The following is a 23505-nucleotide window of genomic DNA, read 5'->3' as shown; positions in this document are numbered from 1 at the left end:
AATAGCCATTATGGAGCAATGGGCAAGCGGTTGGGGAAAAAAATCAGATCCCTCGAAATAAAAAATGCTTTAAAGGGAATACATCTTCAGGAAGAATAACTTAATTTTATAGCTGGAGAGAGCTGAAGAAAACATCTAGATTAACTCTGTCACTTTATGGATGAGGGAACTGAGGTCTAGTGATAAAAAATGATTATTTTTTTTCAAATATTCCATGTCTAATTAATGGCAGATCTGGGACCAGAGCCCTCAGAAGACAGGTAGGCAATGCAGTGGGTAGCTCACCTGTGAATCCTAGAGTCAGACGGTGTGGGCTCTGGTCCCATCTCCACCACAGACTGGCTGGGTTATCTTAAGTAATTTATTTAAACACTCTGACTTTCAGTGTCTGCATCTGCAAAATGAGAATAATACTATAGTCTCTGTCATACATAAAATGAAAAAAATCCATGCAAAACATTAATTAAGAATGAGATGAGGCAGGGGTGCCTGAGTGACTCAGTCAGTTAAGCATCTGCCTTCAGTTCAGGTCATGATCCCAGGGTTCTGGGATTGAGCCCCACATTGCGCTCCTGCTCAGTGGGCAGCCTGCTTCTCCCTCTCCCTCTGCCAGCTGCTCTCACCCTGCTGGTGCTCTCTCTCTCTGTCAAATAAATAAACAAAATCTTAAAGAATGAGATAATGTATATTAACCAGGGACATAATAATAGCTTGATAAATGTTAATTATTAGAACTCATGTGTCCCGATTTCTATTTTTTTTTTTTTTTTGGTGTGTGTGTGTGTGTGTCCCGATTTCTACATTAGTAGTCTTTCTGCCACAACAGTGAAAATGGGATTTTGTTTGTTTTTTGTTTCTATGACACAGGAAGAAATCTGTGTCTCAGATCCATATGCTCATGTGGTGTCGGTGTTCCCCTTACATCTTCTCTTTCAGGGCCAAGGAGATCAAGATCAAGTTGGGAATTCTCCTTCAGAAGCCAGATTCAGCTGTTGACCTTGTCATTCCATACAATGAGAAGCCAGAGAAACCAGCCAAGACCCAGAAGTGAGTCATGAGCATGGATTCCACTCCTTTTCCCTCCAGAGAATGGCTATTTCTCAAGTGGATAACACCATCCCTCATCTGTAGAGCCCTCTACACTATTACTCATTGAAGATCATAAGATCCCTCAGAGAGTTGGTTTATAAATAAGCATTTTTTACTCTCCTATGTCTGGAGCTTAATATTGGCTACAATCAGGTTACTTAAAAAATAACAATAAGGCCCTGCTGGGGACCTCGTTGTAGAGACAGATGGTCCCTTACAAAATGGCACCAGCCTCCTCATCAATTTTTTACCACCCAGAAGTAGGACAAAAAAAATACCTATTCACCTTTGGAGTCAGGTATCTGCTCCTGACCCAATTACTTAAGATCACTGGATGCTCCCCTGCTAAGGAATGAGCCAAAGCTGCTTCCTCAGCAGGAAGTTAGAAATGGAAACATTTCCCTCAGGAAGATGCTAAGACCAAGGCAGATAATTTAAGCCTAATAGCTTCTTCACCAAAATAGGATTCCTTCAGCGTCTGATAGAGGAACAGAAGATGGTTCCTTGACCGAGGAATGATTTCTTGCCCAGTCTATTCTATTTAAAATGTATATTAATCATTTTAACCCCAATCCATAAATTAGTATTCCTGGCTGGACTTCCTCAGTTCTCTCTCCCTTTCCACCCACCTCCCCCTACACACTTCCACTGATGCAGGCATAGAGCGAAACCATAATTCTATAGATTGAAGCTAGTGTGGCAGGGAGTGTGGCTCACCATTTGCACGGACTCTGCTGTGACTTGGTAACACTATTCCAAGCATGCACACTGCTTCCCATTGTTCCACCAGCCATGAAGCCAATCCTTGCCTAGACACACACCCTCCATCTGTCCCTTCAACCATTCTCATGGGCATGAAAATCAAGAAAGGAAAGTGAGCAGGAGAAAAGCCAAATGTATTTGAATTCCTTCACTCTGCTATCCTAAAGCATCCAGGAGATCGCAGAAACACAGGAACCCTTTTAACCTCCATTTCTTTTCAAATTTGACATATGTATAAACTGGCCCATCTTTTCTTCATCCGAATGACCTTCAACTTAATAGAGCTGGAGTGGCTGAGAGATAAAAAGACGAGTTCTTCTTTTTAAATCTTTTTTCATCAGCCTAAGTGGATGTTTCCATTTTCCTCTTATTACTTCAAAGGGATCTCAAACCGGAAGTGAGGCATAATTGAGTTTTTGCATTTAGAAAGGGGAAGCTAATTCAGTGTGGAGTGGCAGGTGCTAGGCACCAGTGGAGAATAAGAACCACATTTCACAGCAGCAAGAGATCAAAAAATCTATTTTGAAGAAAACAGTGTGGTGGTTATGGATCTGTAGGAATTCACTTTAAAAAATATATAAAAATGCATTTTCTGATTCTCTGCTTTAATGTTCCGCAAAGACACTGGAGCTATGTAGCTTCACAGGGACTCGGAGAATAGTTTTGGAAGGAAACCTGGGGTTGGTATTTATTGGATGATTTTCTTCTCCTGTCTTCTATCTCCTTTCTTCTTCCAGAAGTTTGAATTGTTTTGGGGAAAAAAAAAAATCCTTCCTATCCCTAGAGACTATTTGTGTGTCTCTGCTGCATTTCTCACAGTGACCATGACAAGCCTTTCCCACCATCTTCTGAGCCCTTAAACCAGTTCTACCTCCTCAGGTTTGGCAAATTTTCCATGCCTTTTAACTAACAGGAAAAGACTATGTTCTGCATGAGCTCCATCAATTTCTCTTCTCCCCACATAAGATTTCTTTGTATTTTTGTACCCATGTTCTTCTCTCAGAGAAGAAAATAAACCTTCTCCAGACTGAAGGTATTTTTAACCCCCTCAGCTTTTAAAAAAAGCTATCCCTTTTTTTAAAAGAAAGTATTTTCTGGGGCGCCTGGGTGGCTCAGTTGGTTAAGTGTCCAACTCTTATTTTTGGCTCAGGTCGTGAGATCGAGCCCTGTGTCAGGCTCCATGTCAGGCTCTGTGCTGGGTGTGGAGCCTGCTTAAGAGTCTCTCCCTCCTGCTCCCTCTGCCCTTCCAGCCTTCCCTCTCCCTCCCAAAAAAAGCATTTTCTATTTTTAAATGTTTTTATTTTTCTTATTAGAAAAAAAGAAGTAAAAAAAAAAAATAGAAAAGAATAGCCTAGATCCCTACCAGCCACAGGCAGCATCTGTTACCATTTTAGTATTCTTAATTGCTCTTCTCCCTATGGGCCCATGTTCCACTCTGAAAAAAATCCCTCTCAGCCCCTCATTCCTACTCTTCTCCCTTTCTCTTACTTTCATCAGGTAATTCTAGAAATGGAACATGTCAATCAAGAAGAGACTATGAAACAATCAAAGCATTTACTTGGGGTCGTGGAGATGGCAGTCTAGGAGACTCAGGGTCAACGGAAATAAAAAATGTGCTCCCAATTGCCAGCATGAAGTACAGGCTTATAAAGGCCAGATCAAGGTTATGTAACTCATTTTGAAAGAATTGTGATCAACCCTGGCCGATTTTTAACTACCTACTGCACAACTGGCTGTTCAGCCAACAGGTGTTACACTGTCTCTATCTCAGTCCAAAGTGGAAGGGTGTGTTCTAGAAGGAGGTCCAGAAGCAAATGACAAGAGTCAGCTCAGAGATGTGCTCCCCTTGCTCAACGTCCTCTCGACTCTATTCTGAGTGACTCTTCGCAATGCTTGCTTGGTTTCAAAACTTCGTTCACAAAAGCCGCTGCTTCTGGTATCTTCTCTTCACTCTTCCTTATCCAGATTAAACCTTACTACTCACAGGAACCCTCTCTAAAGCCTCACCTTTGACCCTTTGCCAGCGTTTGCCTCTGCTCAACTCTTGGCCTCCTGAAAACTCCCTTCACTTCTAACCCAGCCTTCTGGGATCCCTGGGTGGCACAGCGGTTTGGCTCCTGCCTTTGGCCCAGGGCGCAATCCTGGAGACCCGGGATCGAATCCCACGTCGGGCTCCTGATGCATGGAGCCTGCTTCTCCCTCTGCCTCTCTCTCTCTCCCTCTCTCTGTGTGTGTGTGTGTGTGACTATCATTAAAAAAAAAAAAAAAAAAAACAATCATCCTAACCCAGCCTTCTCCTCTCTAAGGACTCTCACTTTCGCCCACCCTCTGCATATGTGACCATTCCCCCCAGGCGGTGCGCTGGGTCCTCATAAAGAATCATAAGCATATTAGTACACCACATAAATTTAGTTTACAATAACTGTCATCATGGCTTGTCATATAATCGATTGTGAAACGCTCCGGAGCTGATCTAGATATTCCTATAAGTTTATTTTATATTCCATATGTTCCTTTTCCCCCTGCCTATGCGACTAATCTTTAGCTACATTTTGTGGTGTTTTGCCACTTTTATAAGCCTAAAATGACCTCCACATAGAAGCAGAACCTAGCTGTGTACCGATGAGAACAGTTACCAAGGGTTCCCCTCCCCAAACTCTCCCCGGGTAAAATGCTGAGCGAGCCTCACTGCCAGGATTACAGCTCTATGTACCATGTTTGGCCCACAGACAGACCACAAAAAGTGGCAGATGTTTTCATCTGCATCCCCTCCTGGGCGCCCAGGTCACTTTTGGCCATGGAGCAAGGGCTTAACAAATGTCCATGAATGGACTGGAGACGAATCATGACCATATTGCCCTGCGGGGAGAGAAGGGGGGTCAGAGCCGGCACACAAGAGCCAATAAATAACTGGGATTTCATTTTCCTTGTCAAGAAGAAAAGCATGTGAGAACATTACCAGAAGGGTTTAAATAAACATGTGCCAGGGAACATGTAGATTAAAAACACAACAAAACAAAAAACAAGGAAAGGAAACCACTGGTGTTTAGAGAGGTTAAAATACTTCCCCATGGTTACAGCTAAGAAGTGACAGTGTTGCCACCAGTTGTCATAATGGTTTGTGGGGCTAACACTTTCGAATTCTAAGTTTCAGGTTATTTATGGCTTTCATCAAGCAGACTAACTATGGGCACATTGAACCATCATTAATGTTTGCATTGGGCGCATGCTTGTGGCAAATTAATGCTGCAGGGGGTGCACCATCAGACAGGCACAATGGGAAAAATTCTCCACGACTGACAAACTCTACCTTTAGGCAGTGGGTGCATTGTTGCCACGGAAGACATTCAACAAGTAAATAGGTAAGAGTAGAGTAAAGAGAGAGAACACTTCCAGTCGAGATGATCACTTCCTGGACCAGTTGGCATTTACCCTGGGCATTATAAAACACACAGTTAATCATCTTTACTAATGTTTATTTTGCCTTTCATATGAACTGACTTCCTCCCCCTCCCCCTACACCCACCCACACATGGAGACTCAGTGCCCACTCTCTGTGGTCAGTGATGACCTTGCAAACCAGGGCACTTACTGGCCATTTAGATCTGCATCTATCTTGTTTCCAAAGAAGTCAGACTTAATGAAGGCTGGCAAATTCTGAGAATCAGGACAGGATGAACCTCTGTTACCTCCTAGGCTGGTAATCAGAACACTGGGCTCTATGCTGTGGGCCATGCGTCCCGCTCATCTGTGTCCTTGAATCAATTTGGACTAATTTAACCCCCAGGCGGGCTCTGCATACGTCCTTTTCAGGAATTTAATCTTGGCTGTGATGTACTGCTGCTATTAATCATTAGTCTGGTTCTAACAAGACCATTTGGGACAAATTGGATCTGGTAGCGTGCTTAAGCTTGGTGCACCTGCTTATGCCATTTCTTCTTCCTGTGGTCCTCTCCAGCAACCAGAGGAAAAGAGGGGGAAGGAAGGTGATTTCATTTTATGAGAGTCTTTAGAAAATCAGAAAGAGATTCAGTGAGTGAGCCAGGCCTTCCCCTTTCTATTTCTTTTGTCCAATTATTTAATGTCCTGCTATTTCTGTCAACAATCAATAGAGCCTTGGTGGGTGTCTATTATATGCAGAACATTGAAACCGGTGTAGTGAAGAAATTAAGATGTTTAAGCCTTACTACTAAGAATGTAGGTATGAAATAATGTATACATAGGAAGAATTGTCCGTATGAGGTAATAAAGGAGAGCCAAAAAGGACTTAATGACCTCTAAAAAACAGGTCCCTTTCTGGTTAGACATAAAATGAGGCAAAAAATATAGGGATGTACTTGTGATCCCTTCTTCATGTCATCTCTCTAACCAGAAGAACACAGGGGGAGGGAAAGTAGTTAGTTCACTTATTAAAAATAAATTTCCAAATAAATAAATAAATAAATAAATAAATAAATAAATAAATAAATAAAAAATAAATTTCCGAGGAATTAGTGTGGAGCTCTTGATCAACAGCACCCGTGTTTCTAGCTAGGGAAATAGAAACCACGTGAGATTATTTCACCGGGTTTGTTACCCTCACTTTTGGCATGTTTAGTCTTCAAATAGTAAAAACATAAAGCCTTATGGAAAATCAAATAATTAAGGCTCAAAATCTGTACATATTCTGCACTGAAGAACATAGAAGTGAAGGCAACATTCACAGCACTTTAGCCAAAAAATCTACTGCCACCTTGGACTCTTTACATAAATAAAGTGAAGCTGTATCCAAGCCTGGACAGCACAATGAAAAGTGGAATTAGTAATTGTCTTATCAACCTCAGCTGCTAATCTGAAAGCTTAAAACTCCAAGATATATATATTTTTAAAAAAGATAGAAGCAGGAATGTTCCTGGACTGTCTGAACAGTAGAATAAAAAAAAAAAAAGTGAAGTGCTAAGGAAATTCCAATTTAAGGAAAACACCTTCATTGGCCTTAATATTCTAATACACACCTTGTTAGCTTCTTTTCACTTGACAGGAGGAACTCACATCACAATGCCAAGAGTGAGAGCAGGTGAGCCCCAGGAGAGCACAGTCAGCCATTTTTCCCAGACAACGGCCGCCTGCCTTGACACAATCCTTCTGTGAGAGAAGAACTGGCTGTTATAACTGCAGGGTTTCTGCATATATAAATGTTAAAATAAAAACAGCCTAAGGGGGGCTTTTGTGTTGGCTATTACCTTCCTCCTCTGAGTCAGCATCTAGAGAATTTATGTGCAACCTTCTTATTCACGAAGTATAACCACTTTTCTTCTCATAAAGAGAATGTTTTAAAAATCATTATCCTATCCGAACTGGGGGAGGAAAAATGCAACCAGATTTTTTAAAATGTAGACATAGCATGATCACATTCCTACCGTGAGGCAGCATCCCACCTTCCATCGTCCACCAGCCTTAATGATGGCAATGGGATGTGGATGCAGAATCGAATGTCTTTTGCTGATTGAATTGGGTGGCTAACGTGGAGCCCCAGTGAGGCAGAGAATTTGAGTTCAATCCCTACAATGGGGCAACTGGATTTAATTCAGTCACATTCAGGGGGAAATAGACCACAGTTGTCAATACTGTCACAGGATATACAAAAATGTCAAGACACAGCTTCATGACAAATAGATTATATTTTTAGAGAGCGATAGACCTAAAAAGTTTGTTCAAAAGGAGAGGAAAATGCATAGTATTGATGTGTGAAAGCAAACGCAGCCCACCGAATCTGATTGCAGGAAAGAAAGTAACTCAAACCCCCTCATCCTGAGGATGGGTCATTGGTTGTAGCGTTTCTAAGAAAAGCAGGTCTGAGACATTGTCAGTGCATGTGGCTAATTCCCTTCTCATGGCTGTTGCCTTTTTTTTTTTTTTTTTTAATTCTTGATGTAGACCCTCGCTGGATGAGGCCCTGCAGTGGCGTGACTCCCTGGACAAGCTCCTGCAGAACAACTGTAAGTTGGAATTATCTTCTGGAAAAGGTCAGGGAAGGGACAGAGGCCAAAACTCGCCCTTGTATTGCCTTTGTCCTTCTCCAGTTTTGACATGGCTTCAATTTTTCAAAGTGGCCTTAACAAGGGGAGGATGCAGGATGCCTGGGTGGCTCAGCAGTTGAGTGCCTGCCTTCCCCTCAGGTTGTGATCCCGGGGTCCTGGGATCGAGTCCCATATCAGGTTCCCTGCAGGGAGCCTGCTTCTCCCTCTGCCTGTGTCTCTGCCTCTCTCTCTGGGTCTCTCATGAATAAATAAATATAACCTAAAAAACAAACAAACAAAAAAACAAAAAAACAATGGAAAGATGACAAGGGAGTGTGGTTATCCAGCTCACAAGAGGAAGGTCTACTGCACAGTAAGAGACTGTGGAAATAAAACGTCCTGAGGACTGGAGACTGCAGGTTAATTTCCCATCTGCCCTGCTTCCTCATGTGAGCAGAGCAAGCAGCCTGACCTGTGTGCTTCTTCAGGTTTTCATCAGTGAGAGAGAGAGATACTCCCTTTTCCAGCTTAGCCTCACGGTGGTGTGGCAAGGATTGGCTAGAGCGGCGTGTGGGTCACTGGGTGAAGAATCACAGGTTGGGCACTATGTCCCTGTTCAAGCTGCTCGTAACTGCTTTTGTGGCCCAATGTGGGGTGTTCTCTCCATCAGCCTTGTTTCCTCCTTTGGTGTTTGCCTTTTATGTCTTCACTCAAGACACCACCAAAATGCCAGCAAGAATCGTTTCCAAGCTAACTCCTGCCCACCTGGGGACTCCTTGCTTTTCCCCTAATGCAAATTCTTGCTGATTCCCAAGGTCTATGATATCAAGTTCAAGTTTCCAAGGTTTACCAGTCTCCACAATAAGCAGACGGGTGGTCTGTAGTCCAACTGAAGTGCTCTCCCCTCCCGATGCAACTTCTACATGCAATCCCTTTGGTTGGAATACTTTGTATTCATGTCTCTACCTATTGAAATTTTTCCTCTCTTCTAAAAGTGAATCCAAATACTAAATGCTTAGTCTTCCTTAGCCATCCAGAATGATCTCCCTCTGAGCTTTCACAGCAACTTGTCTGAAATTCTTTTCTCCTGCTTAATACTTATTCCATGTACTTTTTCATTGGCGGCTCCCTCCTGTGATAGATTATAAACTCAGTGACAGTCAGGATCTGAATAATTTCCCAATAAGAAGTATACAATTATGGGGAGGATAAATGGTTGAATAGTTCATCTTAAAAATATGATTCCATTTCAGACACCCTACCCATATTTCTCCACCTTTACTGCAAGAATGGCATATGAAATGTTAGATGCTTTGCAAAATTGAAGATTTAAAACATATTTCTCACAGGAGCATCATGATCAATAGGCACAGAGTAAATAACAAAGAATATACATTTAATTGTATATGAATTTTTTTTTATGTCTTGTTTTTGGTAGGGAAACTTCTGTTTACCTGAGATAAAATCATTATCTTGTATTTGGACAGTCAAACATCGACTCTGTAACTTTCTTTTTTTTTTTTTTTTTTTAATTTTTTTTTTTATTTATTTATGATAGTCAGAGAGAGAGAGAGAGAGGCAGAGACATAGGCAGAGGGAGAAGCAGGCTCCATGCACCGGGAGCCCGATGTGGGATTCGATCCTGGGTCTCCAGGATCGCGCCCTGGGCCAAAGGCAGGCACCAAACCGCTGCGCCACCCAGGGATCCCCGACTCTGTAACTTTCTTAATCATATCCAATTTTGATTCTCTTTTTATTTCTTGTGCTAAACAGAATACCCTGCCCTGACACATATAAAGTGTTGACTTAATGGGTAAATGAATTAACTCAATTTGCCTCCTGGACCCAGAAATCGCATGAAGTCGACCAAGAGAAAATTTTTTATGTTTCTATGTTTATCAATTGACTTTATTTCTTACCTTACACAATAGTTTTGGGGCCAGTTGCAACCTGACAGATGATATATTGATACATTGTGAGGGCTAAGTATCCTGGGTGCAGGTATTTATTGCTGTGGTCAAGAACCCTGAGAATTAGCAGAACTATTTTCATGTTTGCAAAACCATTAAGGAGAAGGATATATATTTATGTGCCCATATGCAACCCTTTTCAGTCATGCTAATCCGTTGGGCCACACATTTATAAGTTTCAGGCGTTTAGGGGACAGGGAGCTATTGGTATAAGAAAGATAAGGGTAGAAGTTAAGCCAGAGGCAGTTATTACCACTTTAGGATTTGTTGAGGAACTGGAGTCTTCCAGGTTGCAAACAGATGATGCCCATGTTGTGAGCTTGATGCCTGAGATTCTCACAGTAATGTTTTCTACTTCTCAGTGCAGAAAATATATATTCATGTGTGTGTGTGTGTGTATATATATATCTATATATAGCATTCACATTTCTCTGAATTATATATATTTAAAATTACATATGCATATATATGTGTTACATAGTGTGTATCTGTGTACACATGTGTGTGTCCATATACTCATTTTTAAAGATTCATTTATTTATTTTAGAGAGAGAGAGAGAGTGTGTGTCCATATAATCTTCAATTCTACATAATTATCCTCCTAGGTAACTAACATTTTTAAGACTTGGGCGATTGATATCTCCAAATGATATGTGGGAAAGCATTTGATAATCACTCAGGTCAAAATTCTTCCTTTGAAAGGGTATCTCTCTATACTCAAACTAGCTTAAGTGAAAAAGAGGGGTTCTGGTATGAAAAGACAGACCTCCTGAAACAAAGGAGAGCCACGTCCTAGGGCAGGGCCTGCCATTAGTAAATAAGACAGACTCTCTCTAAGTCTAGTCCTCAACTCTTAGTATCCTTCTGTCTCTCTCTTCCTCTTTATTTCCCATCTCCCCTTCTGCCCCTGCTTCACTCTTGACTCCCCTTCGTGCTCTGTGCCTCTCTCTTGCCATGTTGTCTTCGCTCTCTGCTTCCCTCTCTGGCTAGCTATCCCCGGAGAAGGACTAATGGAATGACTGGCACACTCAATAATTCTACCCTGGCACCACTGACCTGAAGAAACAATATTTGACCCATTCTTCCAGATGCCAACTATTATGCCTCATGAATAAATTTAAGCCAAACTTGAGCAACTCAGTTCTCATGAGATGTTTTTATTTGAATCTGTTAAAACTAATGATCCAAGACCAGAAATATCTCGCATTACCTGTGATTGATGCAAAATAGGTAACGAAGAAAGGTACATTTGAGAAATCTATGCATTTGAAACTCCACAATCTCCTCTTGCATGATTGATTGGATAAACTAAACCATTTAACCTTGAGGAGTATAGCACCTTTGTTGACTTACAAAGAGTATTTGTCATTCTGTTCCACTAATGTAAGGTATTGACTCACAATTGATATAGTTCCCAAGCATTCCTGAATTTAACCACGTTTTTCTTGAGTGGAAATTAAATCAATTGGTACTTAACCTCTTAAAAATAAGACAATTAAGGCGCTATTCAATCTTTTCCAGCTAACAAGGTTTCTCTTACCTTTCCTCATTTAAAAAATAAGTTTTAATCCTCCAATGTATTTGACTGTGTTTTGAAAGTATGCCAATTTCTTACACATTTTGTGTTCAACTCTGTAGGTGACACCATCTGTATTTATCAGGTCCATGGGACAAATAACCAGTGTATTGTTCATTAAACACAAAAATAGATTGCATATGGGAGCTTAAATATGAAATTTCTCCCCGTGACTGTCTTTAAGAGCAGAGGAGGAATGAAACACTATCTAATAGCAGCAAAGTTTTTATGTGAATTATTTTTTTCCCCAGGAGCTTCAGAAAGTCAGAACATTTCCTGAGACACCCTTGAGATTTGGACTCTTCCATGAGGAATAGAGTAGCCTGGATCTAGCTCTCTCTCCTCTCTCTCTCTCTCTCTCTCTCTCTCTCTCCTGTCTTTGTATTCACCTTCTGTTTCTCACTCTTTGGTTTCCAATATTATCCCCTTTTTTTCTAGCTGTTCTATGTCTTCATCTTACTCACTGGCAGCCACAAATTTCTTTAAAGCAATAATGATAATGATATCAAGAATAATAAACAAGAGCTTCCATGTATTATTCACCACATACTAGGCACTGTCCAAAGAACTTTGTATATATTGGTTTATTTAATGTGTGTAATACATTGAGGACTTGGGTACCATAACATTCTCTATTTTTCAGAAAAGCAAATTGAGGTTAGGTAACTTGATTATGAAATAAAACATTAGAGTAGTAGCAGAAAATTTATTTTTCTTCTAAGTTTGTGTTCTTCAGTTCTGTGACTTGGGAGCAAATGCTTCCCTTAATGGGTCTTATATAGTTCAGCACAAATCTATGAAATGTTAAGTACAGGGGCATCTGCGTGGCTCAGATGGTTAAGTGGACGACTCTTGCTTTCAGCTCAGGTCACGATCTCAGGGTCATATGATTGAGTCCTGTGTTGGGCTCTGTGCTCAGTGCAGAGCCTGGTTGAGATTCTCTCTCTCCCCTGCCCTTTACCCCATCCTCCCACTCTCACTCGCTCTCTCTTTCTAAAAAAAAAAAAAAGTATTGGGCACAGATTTAGATAGGAAGTGGATGTGAAAGAGAGGCAAAAACCAATGAAACTCAAACCTTGAACTCAACGAATTGACAGTCTCCTGGAGAAGACAATTATGTAAGCGACAGTCACAACAAAAGAACAAAGAGAGCTCTTCCCTCATCATAATAAAAATTTTCAAGAGCAAGTGGATGGTGGTATACCTCCCATATGAGGCAACACTTGAGTTGGGTTTTAGATAGTGATAAAGATCAATTTTAAATTGGGCATGAATAATAATGATAAAAGCCAATACTTACTGAGTGAGCTATCCTGTTCAACACCTGGTAGGAGCTTTCCATGGATTACTGAATCCTTACAACAACCTTATCGAGTGGGTTTTATGATTATATCCATTCAGCAGATGAGGCAGCAGAGGCTCACAGAGGGTGGGTAACTTGCCCTAGCCACCGTAGTAATGTGGTGTGCTAGCATCCACCCACGCAGCCTGGACTCCAGAGCCCATGCTCTGAACCAGTAAGCTATGCAGTGGCACCTATCAGGTATCTGTTCATTAAATTTCACTATTTTTCCTCTAGGACAAGAAATTTATTCTAATCTTGTTTTCAAAATTTTTATTACACCAAACAGACTTGGCTTTATCTGACATTCTTTTTATTTTCCAGGGAAAATATAAGTGGCTTCATTTTCTTCTTTGGGAGGGCTGCTTCGCTATTTTGCTCGGATGTCAAAAGTGACACCATTCATTAGGGCCAGCTCTGGGACTATAATGTGGCTCACAAGCCAGACTGCTGCCACAAGACCAGAGATCAAGCGGGCTTCCTCTGCTTCGTAGGTAGTGGACACCTGAAGAGGTATATTGAGAAGTACTCTGAGGCTCTGTGCAGGCTCAGCTGGGAAGAATGTGGCGATTTACAGGGATGCACACTGGAAGCTCCACTGGGGTGTAGAGTGGGATGGCAGTGGTGTGGGCCATAGAAGACATGTGTATTCTTTGCAGAATAGAGACATTCCTCCTGGAGTCTATTTGGCTCTAACCCAAGAGGACTTCCTCAGGGATTATGGGAATTGAACAGAGAGTGTTGAGGAATAGACACTCAGAGGCTAAAGAGAGAAGGTATCTGGAGACTGTCTTGAGGATCCTACTAAGGGACCATCCAGAGAATTCTCAAAAGCCAGTTGAGAGAAAGAGATGCTTGAAGCATCTCCTAGACTAATAGAGTATAAAGCCATTTTATGAGTCTCCGTTCAAAGTGTATGCATTTTTAAAAAGCCTTGAAATCATACTGTAGAATTCAATGAGAATGATAAAGCCAGTACCCAGGAAATGGACTTACTTCACTGGAAAGTTATTTTCCAATCTCACCCTCAAGATGCCTGGTAAATGTTAACACTGTTCTGGAGTCCAAGTGTGTGTCCTCAGGTCATAAAAAACAATGCTTGGGAGGACTGGGGTTTTATCTCTACCTTTAGATGTGGAATGGGTGATTCAGAGTGCCTGATAGGTTGTGGGGAGATGGGCCAGATGAGAGTAAATTTGCCACAAGCTTATTCTGTGAAGTTATAGCTTCCTCTACAGTCTTGCGTGGGTGCTCATAAGACTTCATTTTTGCTATCATTTCCCAGCAGCTAGAAAATGCCTGGGAATCTTTCCATTTCAACAGAGACTATCTGACACCTCTTGTTTAAGAAACAATGAAAACTTGACCCATGACAGAGAGATCTAGGCCTTCTTTCATCATATATGCTGACTCCTGTGTCACTAAATTATAACAAATGGTGCTAGAAATATAGAAAAAAGAAAAAATATATATATGAGCAGGGATAGAGGGAAAACAAGCTGGGGGAGAGGCAGAGGAAGAGGCAGAAGCAGATTCCTCGCTGAGCAGGGAGCCCAACGTGGGGCTTGACCCCAGGACCCCAGGATCATGACCTGAGCTGAAGGCAGATGCTTAACCAATTGAGCCACCCAGGCACCCCATGTAAACATATTTTAAAATAATCTAAAGTCTATTCTACATGAGCAACAGCACACTGAAAACACAATCACAATCATTGTAATTATATTAAATTGAATATGTTTTAAAAACCAATTTATGATTGATAGGCATAGGGATGACTCAGCATGTGGTAACTTCATTGGATCCCTTCTCACCCATCCTCAGGTCTCAAACTGAATGTCCCTTTCTCATGGAGCCTCCTCTACACTTCAAACGAAGTTAAGACCCTTCTGTTACCCTGTGGCCATCTTTCATATGGTTTTTCCTTTGTCTTGTCAATGGTATTTGTGTCTCTTCATTTTCTTTCTACTTCACCCAGAATCTACAAACTCCATTAGGGCAGGAACCATGATGACTTTACTTACCATAGGGACTTATCATAATGCCTGGAACAGAACACCTGCTCACAAATCATCTGTAGGAAAATAAAAAAAAAAAAGGATCATAAGTAGTTTGCACATGATGATCAACATTGGTATTACATGACCAAACCAAGTTGCAAATATTTTTTTTTCCTTTTTGGTAATTGATAAGTATCTAAAATGGTATTAGTGTTTGTAGTATTCCCTGATGCTGTATACAGATAACCCTTATCACCAAATATAGGCTGTCTGGATTTGAATCTCGGCTCTGTCACTCAGCAGCTGGTTCATTAAGAGCAAGTTACTGACTTCTAACTCTTCGTAAAAGAGGACATTAATAGCACCCACCTCAGGTCCATAATGTGAGTAAATGAGTTAACGCTTGTAAGGTTCTTACGTGACAGAAATACCCAGTAAATGAACCTAGGCTATAAAGTAGGATATAGTGTTAGTAAACTAGCAAGCACGTTTATGATAAATATGTAATATATTTTTGATGAATTTATAATGCATGTATGTATACAGGTAGTGCATATGTATTTATCCATCCAACCGACCTTCTCCCTCACTAGATGGACTTGCCAGCTTCAAAAGTTTCCTGAAGTCTGAGTTCAGTGAGGAAAACCTTGAGTTTTGGCTTGCCTGTGAGGACTACAAGAAGATCAAGTCCCCTACCAAGATGGTTGAGAAGGCAAAGAAAATTTATGAAGAATTCATCCAAACAGAGGCTCCCAAAGAGGTAGGTCTTGATGGGAAGGTGGGTTAAGTTTGGCCACTGTTTTCTGAGCTGGGCATCGGAGAGAATGGGAACCTTGCTCCTGGCGCATAGTAAGCAGTCAGCAAATGTCTGTGAGGTGAATGGATGTGGACATCCTAATCCTGGGCCTTCCTCCATGTGTGACCTCAGATGGGTCCCTGATTAAAGTTCTCCCATCCTCAGTCCCCTTCGCCGTAAACATCTCACGTGCATATATGTGTGTGTACCTAGAGCATGTTTAAAACTGCAGCTGTTATGACTCTAAAAATTCTCCAGGTCTTGTATGTTGACCTAAAATTTACCAGTTTACATTGATGCGCAGCGGATTGAGCCATATAACACACTTGTGCAGGCAAGTAGCAATCTAAAGTTTCTTTCTCCGAATAGTCACCTCAGCCTTTTCTCAGCAGGAACTGGTGGAGAAAATACAGTAGTAAGAATTGGAGCTAAAATTTTGAAAAGAGAAATGGCCACGCATTGTTCAAAAGTGCAGATAATTCGTACGCTGCAAATTGTCATTTAACCATATCTAAAATTCATCAATAATGCTTTCCTGGCTAAGTCAACAGATGAATATTTATCAGAATGATTCATTAGAGGAGGCCTATGCATATAAAAGTAATAGACAAATAGCAGTTATTAGTTGCTGGATACAATGTGTTAGAGAGTGGTAAAGACATTCCTTCTTTTATTTTTTTTAAAGACTTGTTTGAGAGAGAGAGAAAGAGAGAGCAAGGGGAGGGGCAGAGGGAGAGGGAGAGAGAACTGCAACCAGGCTCCCCACTGAGTGTGGGGCCCGACGCAGGACTCTTTCTCATGACCCTGAGATCACGACCTGAGCCGAAACCAAGAGTCGGACGCTCAACCAACTGAGCCACCCTGGTGCCCCCAAGACATCCCTTATTTTAAACATGAAGGTTAGGAAAGAGCCTCATACTTCTTTGATACTCAACCGTTCTGAGTAGAATTGCCTTCCTAGCTCAGCATATACTCAGTGTTAGAGAAGGACAAAGCATTGATTTAGTGTAGCAAGAAGAGTAGCAGATTGGGAACAGAGAAATACACAGTATGGCCTGTCCCTCCGGAGCGTTAGTGGGCATGTAAGTTGACCTCACTGGGCTCAGAGTCTCCACATGCAGAGGCCAGTCCTGGACATTGGCTCTGAGGCTGCTCTGTATCCTCTTCCACCACACCTGCGGAAAGCACTCCAGCCCTTCTCACCACGATCTCAACTCCTCCATCCTGGACCTTGGAGCACAGCTCACGCCCCCTGTCCAGACCATTCTGGCCTGGCACTCCCCAGTCAAGCTTTAGTCCTTGATTCTGCCTCCAGCCACACCAACGTCCTCTGAGCTCAGATAGCTTTTCTCCATACCAAGGATGTCTAGCAGCTCAGGAGAGACCGGAGACATTTTCCAGTGTTCCAATTCAGAACCACAGGCTGATTTGGATTCTGTTCCCTTCTCTTTTATGGACAGAGAACTTAAGAGTCCTTAAAGCATATATGAGATGATAAAACGGGGATCTCTCTCAAATCAAACTCAGGCACGCCTGTGCAGGCTGTAGAGTGCACAACTCCAGGGGGGACCATTCACATGGACTCTAATATGAATGACGTTTCCGAGACGCGTGCCATGTGTCAGCACTGCACTCAGGGCATAAAAGTCACAGTGCCTTCCAACACTGCGGCCTGCTGGTTAAAAGCTACATTGCCAGGTTTCTGAAACTTCTCTCTACCACTTATGACCTTGAGCAAATCACTTAACATTCTGCTCCTTGGTTGCAAGATGTAGAGGTCAGTATCTGCCTCAGAGCTGTGAGGTTAGATGCGTTCACCAGCACAGAGCCTGTAAAAGTAACGTCCCCAGCAAGGAGCCTGCACAGATGAAGCACTCAATAAACATGAGCTGCTATTCTTATTGGTCTTCTGTCAAAAGCACTGTTTCATGGTTTGTTTCAGGAAAGACCAAGTTTCCTACCTCTTCTAGAACCATGCACGAGGTCTTGAGTCCCAGGCAGGACTCCTTTCCCCCTCTTCACTCTCTCCCTCAGGCAGGAAACCAAACGCTGGGGAAGGAAGGATGAGGGACTAGGCATTGGGACACCAGGATCCAAATTCTGAGCCTTTGATGCAAATACACATCTTAGGTCTGTGGCCTTGAGAAAGCCACTGAAGCTTGATATATATATATTCATAGGGCCGTCGTGAGGATTAGGTGACATATGCACGTATTAGCTGCCAGGGGAGGGTCTGACACCTGGCAGGTGTCTAACACTGATTGGATCCTAATGTGACTCGTGCATGTATTGGAACTTCACTTGCCTTACCCCATTGCCCATGAAACAGAAGTGATGTTTCTTACTTTTTATGACCCTCTGCCCCTCAAGTGTTTTATTGGTGACAAATTCCACTCCCCTCCCCACCCCTCATCAAATCCTGCAACCTGAGCTGACTCAAGACCCTATTTCCTGGCCCACAGGTGAATATCGATCACTTCACAAAGGACATCACCATGAAGAGCCTGGTGGAACCTTCCCTGAGCAGCTTTGATGTGGCCCAGAAGAGAATCTATGCCCTGATGGAAAAGGATTCACTGCCTCGCTTTGTGCGCTCTGAGTTTTATCAGGAATTAATCAAGTAGTAATTCAGTCGAGCTATGAGAATCACCCTGTGAGTTTTTCCTCCTTAATAACCCTGCATTTTCTAGCAACCTGCGTATCTTCCCATAACAGCTTCTTTCAAAGATCCCCAAACAAGGAAAATCCCAGGGAGTGTTGCTTACTCTTTTTGTGCACTTTGTTTTGGATGTTTATTGTCTGAATGTCTTCCTTTCCCAGTTTCTTCTTCCTGTCTGATCCTTAATTAAGTTCTCCTCAGTGTGTTCTTTTCAAAGCTAATCAGAATCACAGAAAAACTGTGCTGAAGGCAAGGAAGTATAAGACAAGAATATGGTATCATTGAAAGTGGGTCCATATGGTTTAGGTAATGAATCTCCACCTAAACTGATCTGAAAAGAATGTAGATGTAGAAAGACCAATTTCACGTGAGATTAACTGATCTCATTTGCTGTTGTAATTCTGACCCAGAGGCAATGACCCCTCCATTTCTGACCTTGGTTAGTAAAAGGTGAAATGAATTTTATGAGGCAGCCACTATTTGATTTGTTTAAAGCACATACATTATTTAAAACATCAGTCTTCCATTTAGAGCATCTTTGTGTTGGCTGGAGATCACTAACAAGAGGTATAACCATGAATATGTTGTGTTTATACAAGATCAATCTGAACACAATCCGTATTGATTCTTTCCTTTTACCTCTCTCATACCCCCCCACCCAGTTTACCAAATTCTGTATTAAATCAATGACCCGACAGTGGAGTATTTCATAAATGTATATATGCCTCTAGCATGTAGTCCCAATGTTTCCATTTCCAAATTATTTTAAGTCCATGTGAGTATAAAATTCCAGAATTTTCAACTCCAATCATGTAAAATAAAACAGATGCTGTCCAGCACAGTGTCTCTTACCTCAATATCAGGAGAGCTATACACTAAAATGGAAAAATTTTGTCAAGCCTAAAATGGTTAATTACCCTATGATGCCATCTGTTTGTTTAGGAAATGATGATTACCTTTAAAATACCAAATTATCTTTAGAAAAGTTAATTTGACTACATGTAGAGGTTTTCTAAGTGAGACAGAGTTTCAAAGGACCCTGCATTTTGCAAAATGATATGATTTTTTTTTTTAGCAACCCCATCTTGCCTCCCTATTTTGCTCCCTGTATTAGTGGATTATACTTACCCTCAAGGTGCACATTTATATCCTAACGTGACTCGCACGCAGCTGACTGATAAGCCGTGGTATTTTTTTTTTAGTAGTTTTGAACTTTTAATTCTATCTTTCATTATCATAAGTCTTGCTAGATTTTTTTTTCTTATCTTTAGGAGACTTGATTATGTAGTGATTTACACAATTTAGTTGTAAGGCGATCAAGCTAAACGCATACGAGGCTAAACAAGATGAGGCTATTGAGTTAATTTGGAAAGAATTTATGAAAGGATTAATAAAATTCTGAAACATTTAAGGAGAAGATTGCATTGTTTAGTCTTGTATTTCCTCCTTGTATATTCCTTTTTCCTCCACACACTCCTCGTTTTCCATGTTCGTGGCTCATGTATTCAGTGGTTTCCTAACAATATTGAAAGCGAAGCAACCATGTTACTGTATTCTTCAGGCAAAGACTGGTTGTGTTGGTTGGCTCATCTCCAGGTTTGCTATTTTGAAAGATAGGCTGCCCTTCTGAATACTCGCTATTTCACATTTGGAGAGTGGGTTGGAGTGAGTGAGTCCACTGCCAACAGTTGCCAGTGTGGTAAGAGTCCATTCATAGTTGTAAATATTGCTCACTTCAGAGAAATTTGTCATTAAGCAGTTGACAGCTAGGCCAGGTCAACACTGAGAGCACTGAGAAGTCCTCACCACGTGCATTTGTGTAGGAGTGACACGCAACTCAGAGCAAAACTTCCTGACACCACCTTGCCCAGCATCTGTTTCCATGGCCTAAATCAGTATAAAATCTCCAGCCCTTTACTTTCTCATGAAGCTAGAAACGCTAAGAACCCAAGCATCTAGGTGAGTTATTGTTCTTGAACGTGAAAACATTTTCAAGCAAAATGTTAATTTAATTGAAAATTCAAAATCTTTCATTCACATTGTCTGAAAGAGTCAAATGTTTGAAAATGCTCAGAGAATTTGCTAGATGTTACAGAGCTCACCCAGATGGTTGACGTCACACAGACCCAGATCAACTGTATTCATGAACTGATTGCACACCCTATGGCAGTGGGTAGGACTTGTCAGTGGAGGCTAAGGAGGGCCTTCCCCTTTTCATAGGCTGAACTCAGGAGGCAAAAGGCAGAAAAGCACCACCACAAGGGCAGTGCAGTGAAGGAAAAAAAAAAAAAAAAGAATGAATGCTTTCCAGCCAAACGATGGCGTATAATATATATTTATGTATCTGTATATGTGATTTTAAATTTAAAGTAATATGCACACACATCAGAAACTATTCAAACACATGAATTGATAAAATTAAAAGGAATACAAGTATCACAACCCAAAATGAGAAAGCAAACATATGAAAACTGCCCTTAAAAAGTTTTTTCAAATCTTTTTAAAGTGTTCTTAAACTTAGGAAAAGGAAAACACACACACACACACACACACACCAGTGTTACTAGAAGTTTCCATGGTAACAAAAAGAAAGTAACATTCTTTTAATTCTGGGAAATTAGAAAAACTGGGATCATCTTTCCAGGAAATAAAGAAATGTGTAACATCTCTTTACCACTCCCTCTCCCTTCCCACCTCCCTCCCCACTTTCTCTAGAGTAAATCGCTGGGAAAGCAAGAAACTTAATGCAAGAGTCCTGTGGTGCTTTCATTTTCCTCCCTTGTGGAGGACGACGACGAACTACAGTTGCAAGTGATCTGGGATGTAGAGAGGTAGCAGAGCCAGACTATGGTCAATGGAAAGAGAAGTAAAGGCTTCTCACTCTTGAAAGAAACCTAGATTAGGCCAGGGAATGGCCCACGACCTAAAATTTTCTGCCTGGGTTTGATACAGTTTGGGATTGGCGTCAGATTAGGATCCAAATTGGACCAGAGTAAAGAGGTAGATTGTTGATTCTAGAGGAAATTAAGGAGCTCTGTTTATCTACTAAAGCAGTGCTTGCTCACATGAACAACACTCTCTCTCTCTCTCTCTCTCTCTCTCTCTCTCTCTCCTTCTCCCAGACAGACCTTCTGAGATGGAAAACTGAGGCATTTCAGTCCCTTTGATTTCACATCAGTAGCATCCAATGTATAGAAACATTTTGCTCCCTGTGCCCCGTGAACTCCAATTCTCTATTGTATAAATTATACTATCAGTAGATTTCAGTTTTTAGTGCATAATGAGAAAAACTTGGTGAAAGAAATTGCTTTTATTTCTACCCTCTACAAATCCATGGATTTGCTTGATTGGTGGGTTCTCTCTCCAGACTTCATTCTAGTGGGATGGGGTTATTAACTGCCTCCCAAAGAATAAGAGCTGTTCAGAAGTTTCAGTAAAAACTGACTATCAGCAAATCAGTGGATACACTCGTAAGCATCCCCTGCCAAGGCTTTGTCAAATTATCTATCTCGATCACAGATTTGATCGTGAACATTATTTAAAAGGCTATCTGTGTCATAGCAGCCCATTCTCCCTATTTCCTGGGACTTTAGCAAGTTTGGGAGATAAAGGCTCAGGAGGTAAAAGGGAAGAGAGGAGGGAAGGGTAGTGGTGAAGAAGGGAGTGCCCAGACCTCTGAAGTTAATCCATTTATTAGGAAACATTTAAGAACAGCTCCCTTTAGCTGAAAATCAAACCGCTTCTCGCTGTCATCACTACGGTTTGCAAACAAGACACGCCTTGATCACAACGCAGCTAGATGAGAAACTTCATTTCAAATCCTAGAGAGTCTTGATTAGAAGAAAGAATAGATGTAGAGATCTGCTTTCCCCCACTTGGCTCACTTGTGCGGGCAAGAAGAGAATGGAGAACTGAGTTTCTAACACCCAAACGTCTAAACCCAAGAGCCAGGGAACTCTATGTAGGTTCTGGACGTGAGGTCTTCACGCATCTCGGTCTATCCTGACTGACTTGTCATTAGACCTCTGAGGTTTTCTGGTCTCCATTCTACTGGATGAGTATGTAGGTAACACTTGTTTGGGAGGAGGCTCTTCAGTTAACAATTTAGCAACTGCCACCTGTGTTAAACATACTTTCACCCAAATAGGGCATGTGGCGACCAGAGCAATGGATAGTCAAGGAAAGGCTTTCCCCAGTATCAGTGAACCCTCATGGAACTGAAAAGATCAACTCTTCCAACTGAGGAGACATTTGCAGCTTTGAATGGAAACTCAGAGGAGAGAGTGAAGGGGGAGAAAGTCTTGGGAATGTTATTCTCACCTCACAGTTTAATAATAATCTTCTTATCTTATTTTTCTAGTAGAGAAGCTACACATCAAACTTATTCAAATCCAGTTTAAGAAGCCTCTTGCAAGTTACTTGTTTTCTCACCTGAGGTACTTTCCCTCCCAACCTCACACCTCTACCCCCTTCCTTTCTTCCCCCCTGCAAGAGGAAACATTTAAGATAACTGAGTCTAATCACAATTATGTAACAATGGATACATTAAGAGCATTTAACTTCCTAAGAAAATGTGTAAGCTAAGTTGTAGGCAAAACAGGGGGAAATGCTGAGAAGTTTTCCAATGGAGGGAAATAATCCGGATCATTTCTTCTAAAAGTTCCTTATAAGTCGTACAGTAGCAGGATTTGGGAAGACCAAAAATTTTTTTTAAATGCCAGAACTCGCATCTTTGGGAGACACGTCCCAGAGACAGGAGAAGAAATGAAAGGCTGAAAATCCATCTGTCAGCATTTATCCCATAAGTTTTTCATTTAGAAACAATTGTTTATCTTCTGATTTTGTAGTCAGTATGTTGTGTACTATGTGACTTATACTTCTTGATAAATAATGCACCAAACATGTATCATGTAACCACGATCACCTATATTGTATTAAATATATATCTGTATAACAACCTCTGTGAATCCTTCTTGACTCTCGAACATGCTTGATATGAAACTATTCCTTAAGACAGGCTTTTGGGGGGAGGGGCACCTGGGTGGTTCAGTGGTTGAGCATCTGCCTTCTGCCCAGGGTGTGGCCCCAGGGTCCTGGGATGGAGTCCTGCATTGGGCTCCCGCAGGGAGCCTGCTTCTCCCTCTGCCTGTGACTCTTCCTCTCTCTGTGTGTCTCTCATGAATAAATAAATAAACTCTTAAAAAAAAAGATAGGCTTTTTTGTTCACTAGGTGAGCTCTTGATCAATTAGGATGATCCTTATCCTAATAAACATCAATATAGCCTGACAGCAAAACTCATAAAGGGAGCAAC

At 41.4% G+C, this 23505-nt stretch overlaps 1 protein-coding gene across 1 annotated transcript in view; it reads left to right on the top strand.

Moving 5' to 3' along the window:
- Positions 1-23150, top strand: part of RGS5 (regulator of G protein signaling 5) — a 48060-nt gene extending 24910 nt beyond the window's left edge. Inside the window, exons 2-5 of the mRNA XM_077886933.1 lie at positions 937-1047; positions 7768-7829; positions 15332-15498; positions 17997-23150. Coding sequence (XP_077743059.1) covers positions 937-1047; positions 7768-7829; positions 15332-15498; positions 17997-18158 — 502 coding nt within the window. The 3' untranslated portion in view covers positions 18159-23150. The remainder of the gene's footprint in view (positions 1-936; positions 1048-7767; positions 7830-15331; positions 15499-17996) is intronic.
- Positions 23151-23505: the final 355 nt, after the last annotated feature.

The sequence above is a fragment of the Canis aureus genome, chromosome 38 (assembly GCF_053574225.1).
Source record: "Canis aureus isolate CA01 chromosome 38, VMU_Caureus_v.1.0, whole genome shotgun sequence".
Taxonomy (NCBI): domain Eukaryota; kingdom Metazoa; phylum Chordata; class Mammalia; order Carnivora; family Canidae; genus Canis; species Canis aureus.
The sequence above is the reverse complement of the archived record's forward strand: the minus strand, read 5'-3'. Positions and strand labels throughout refer to the sequence as shown.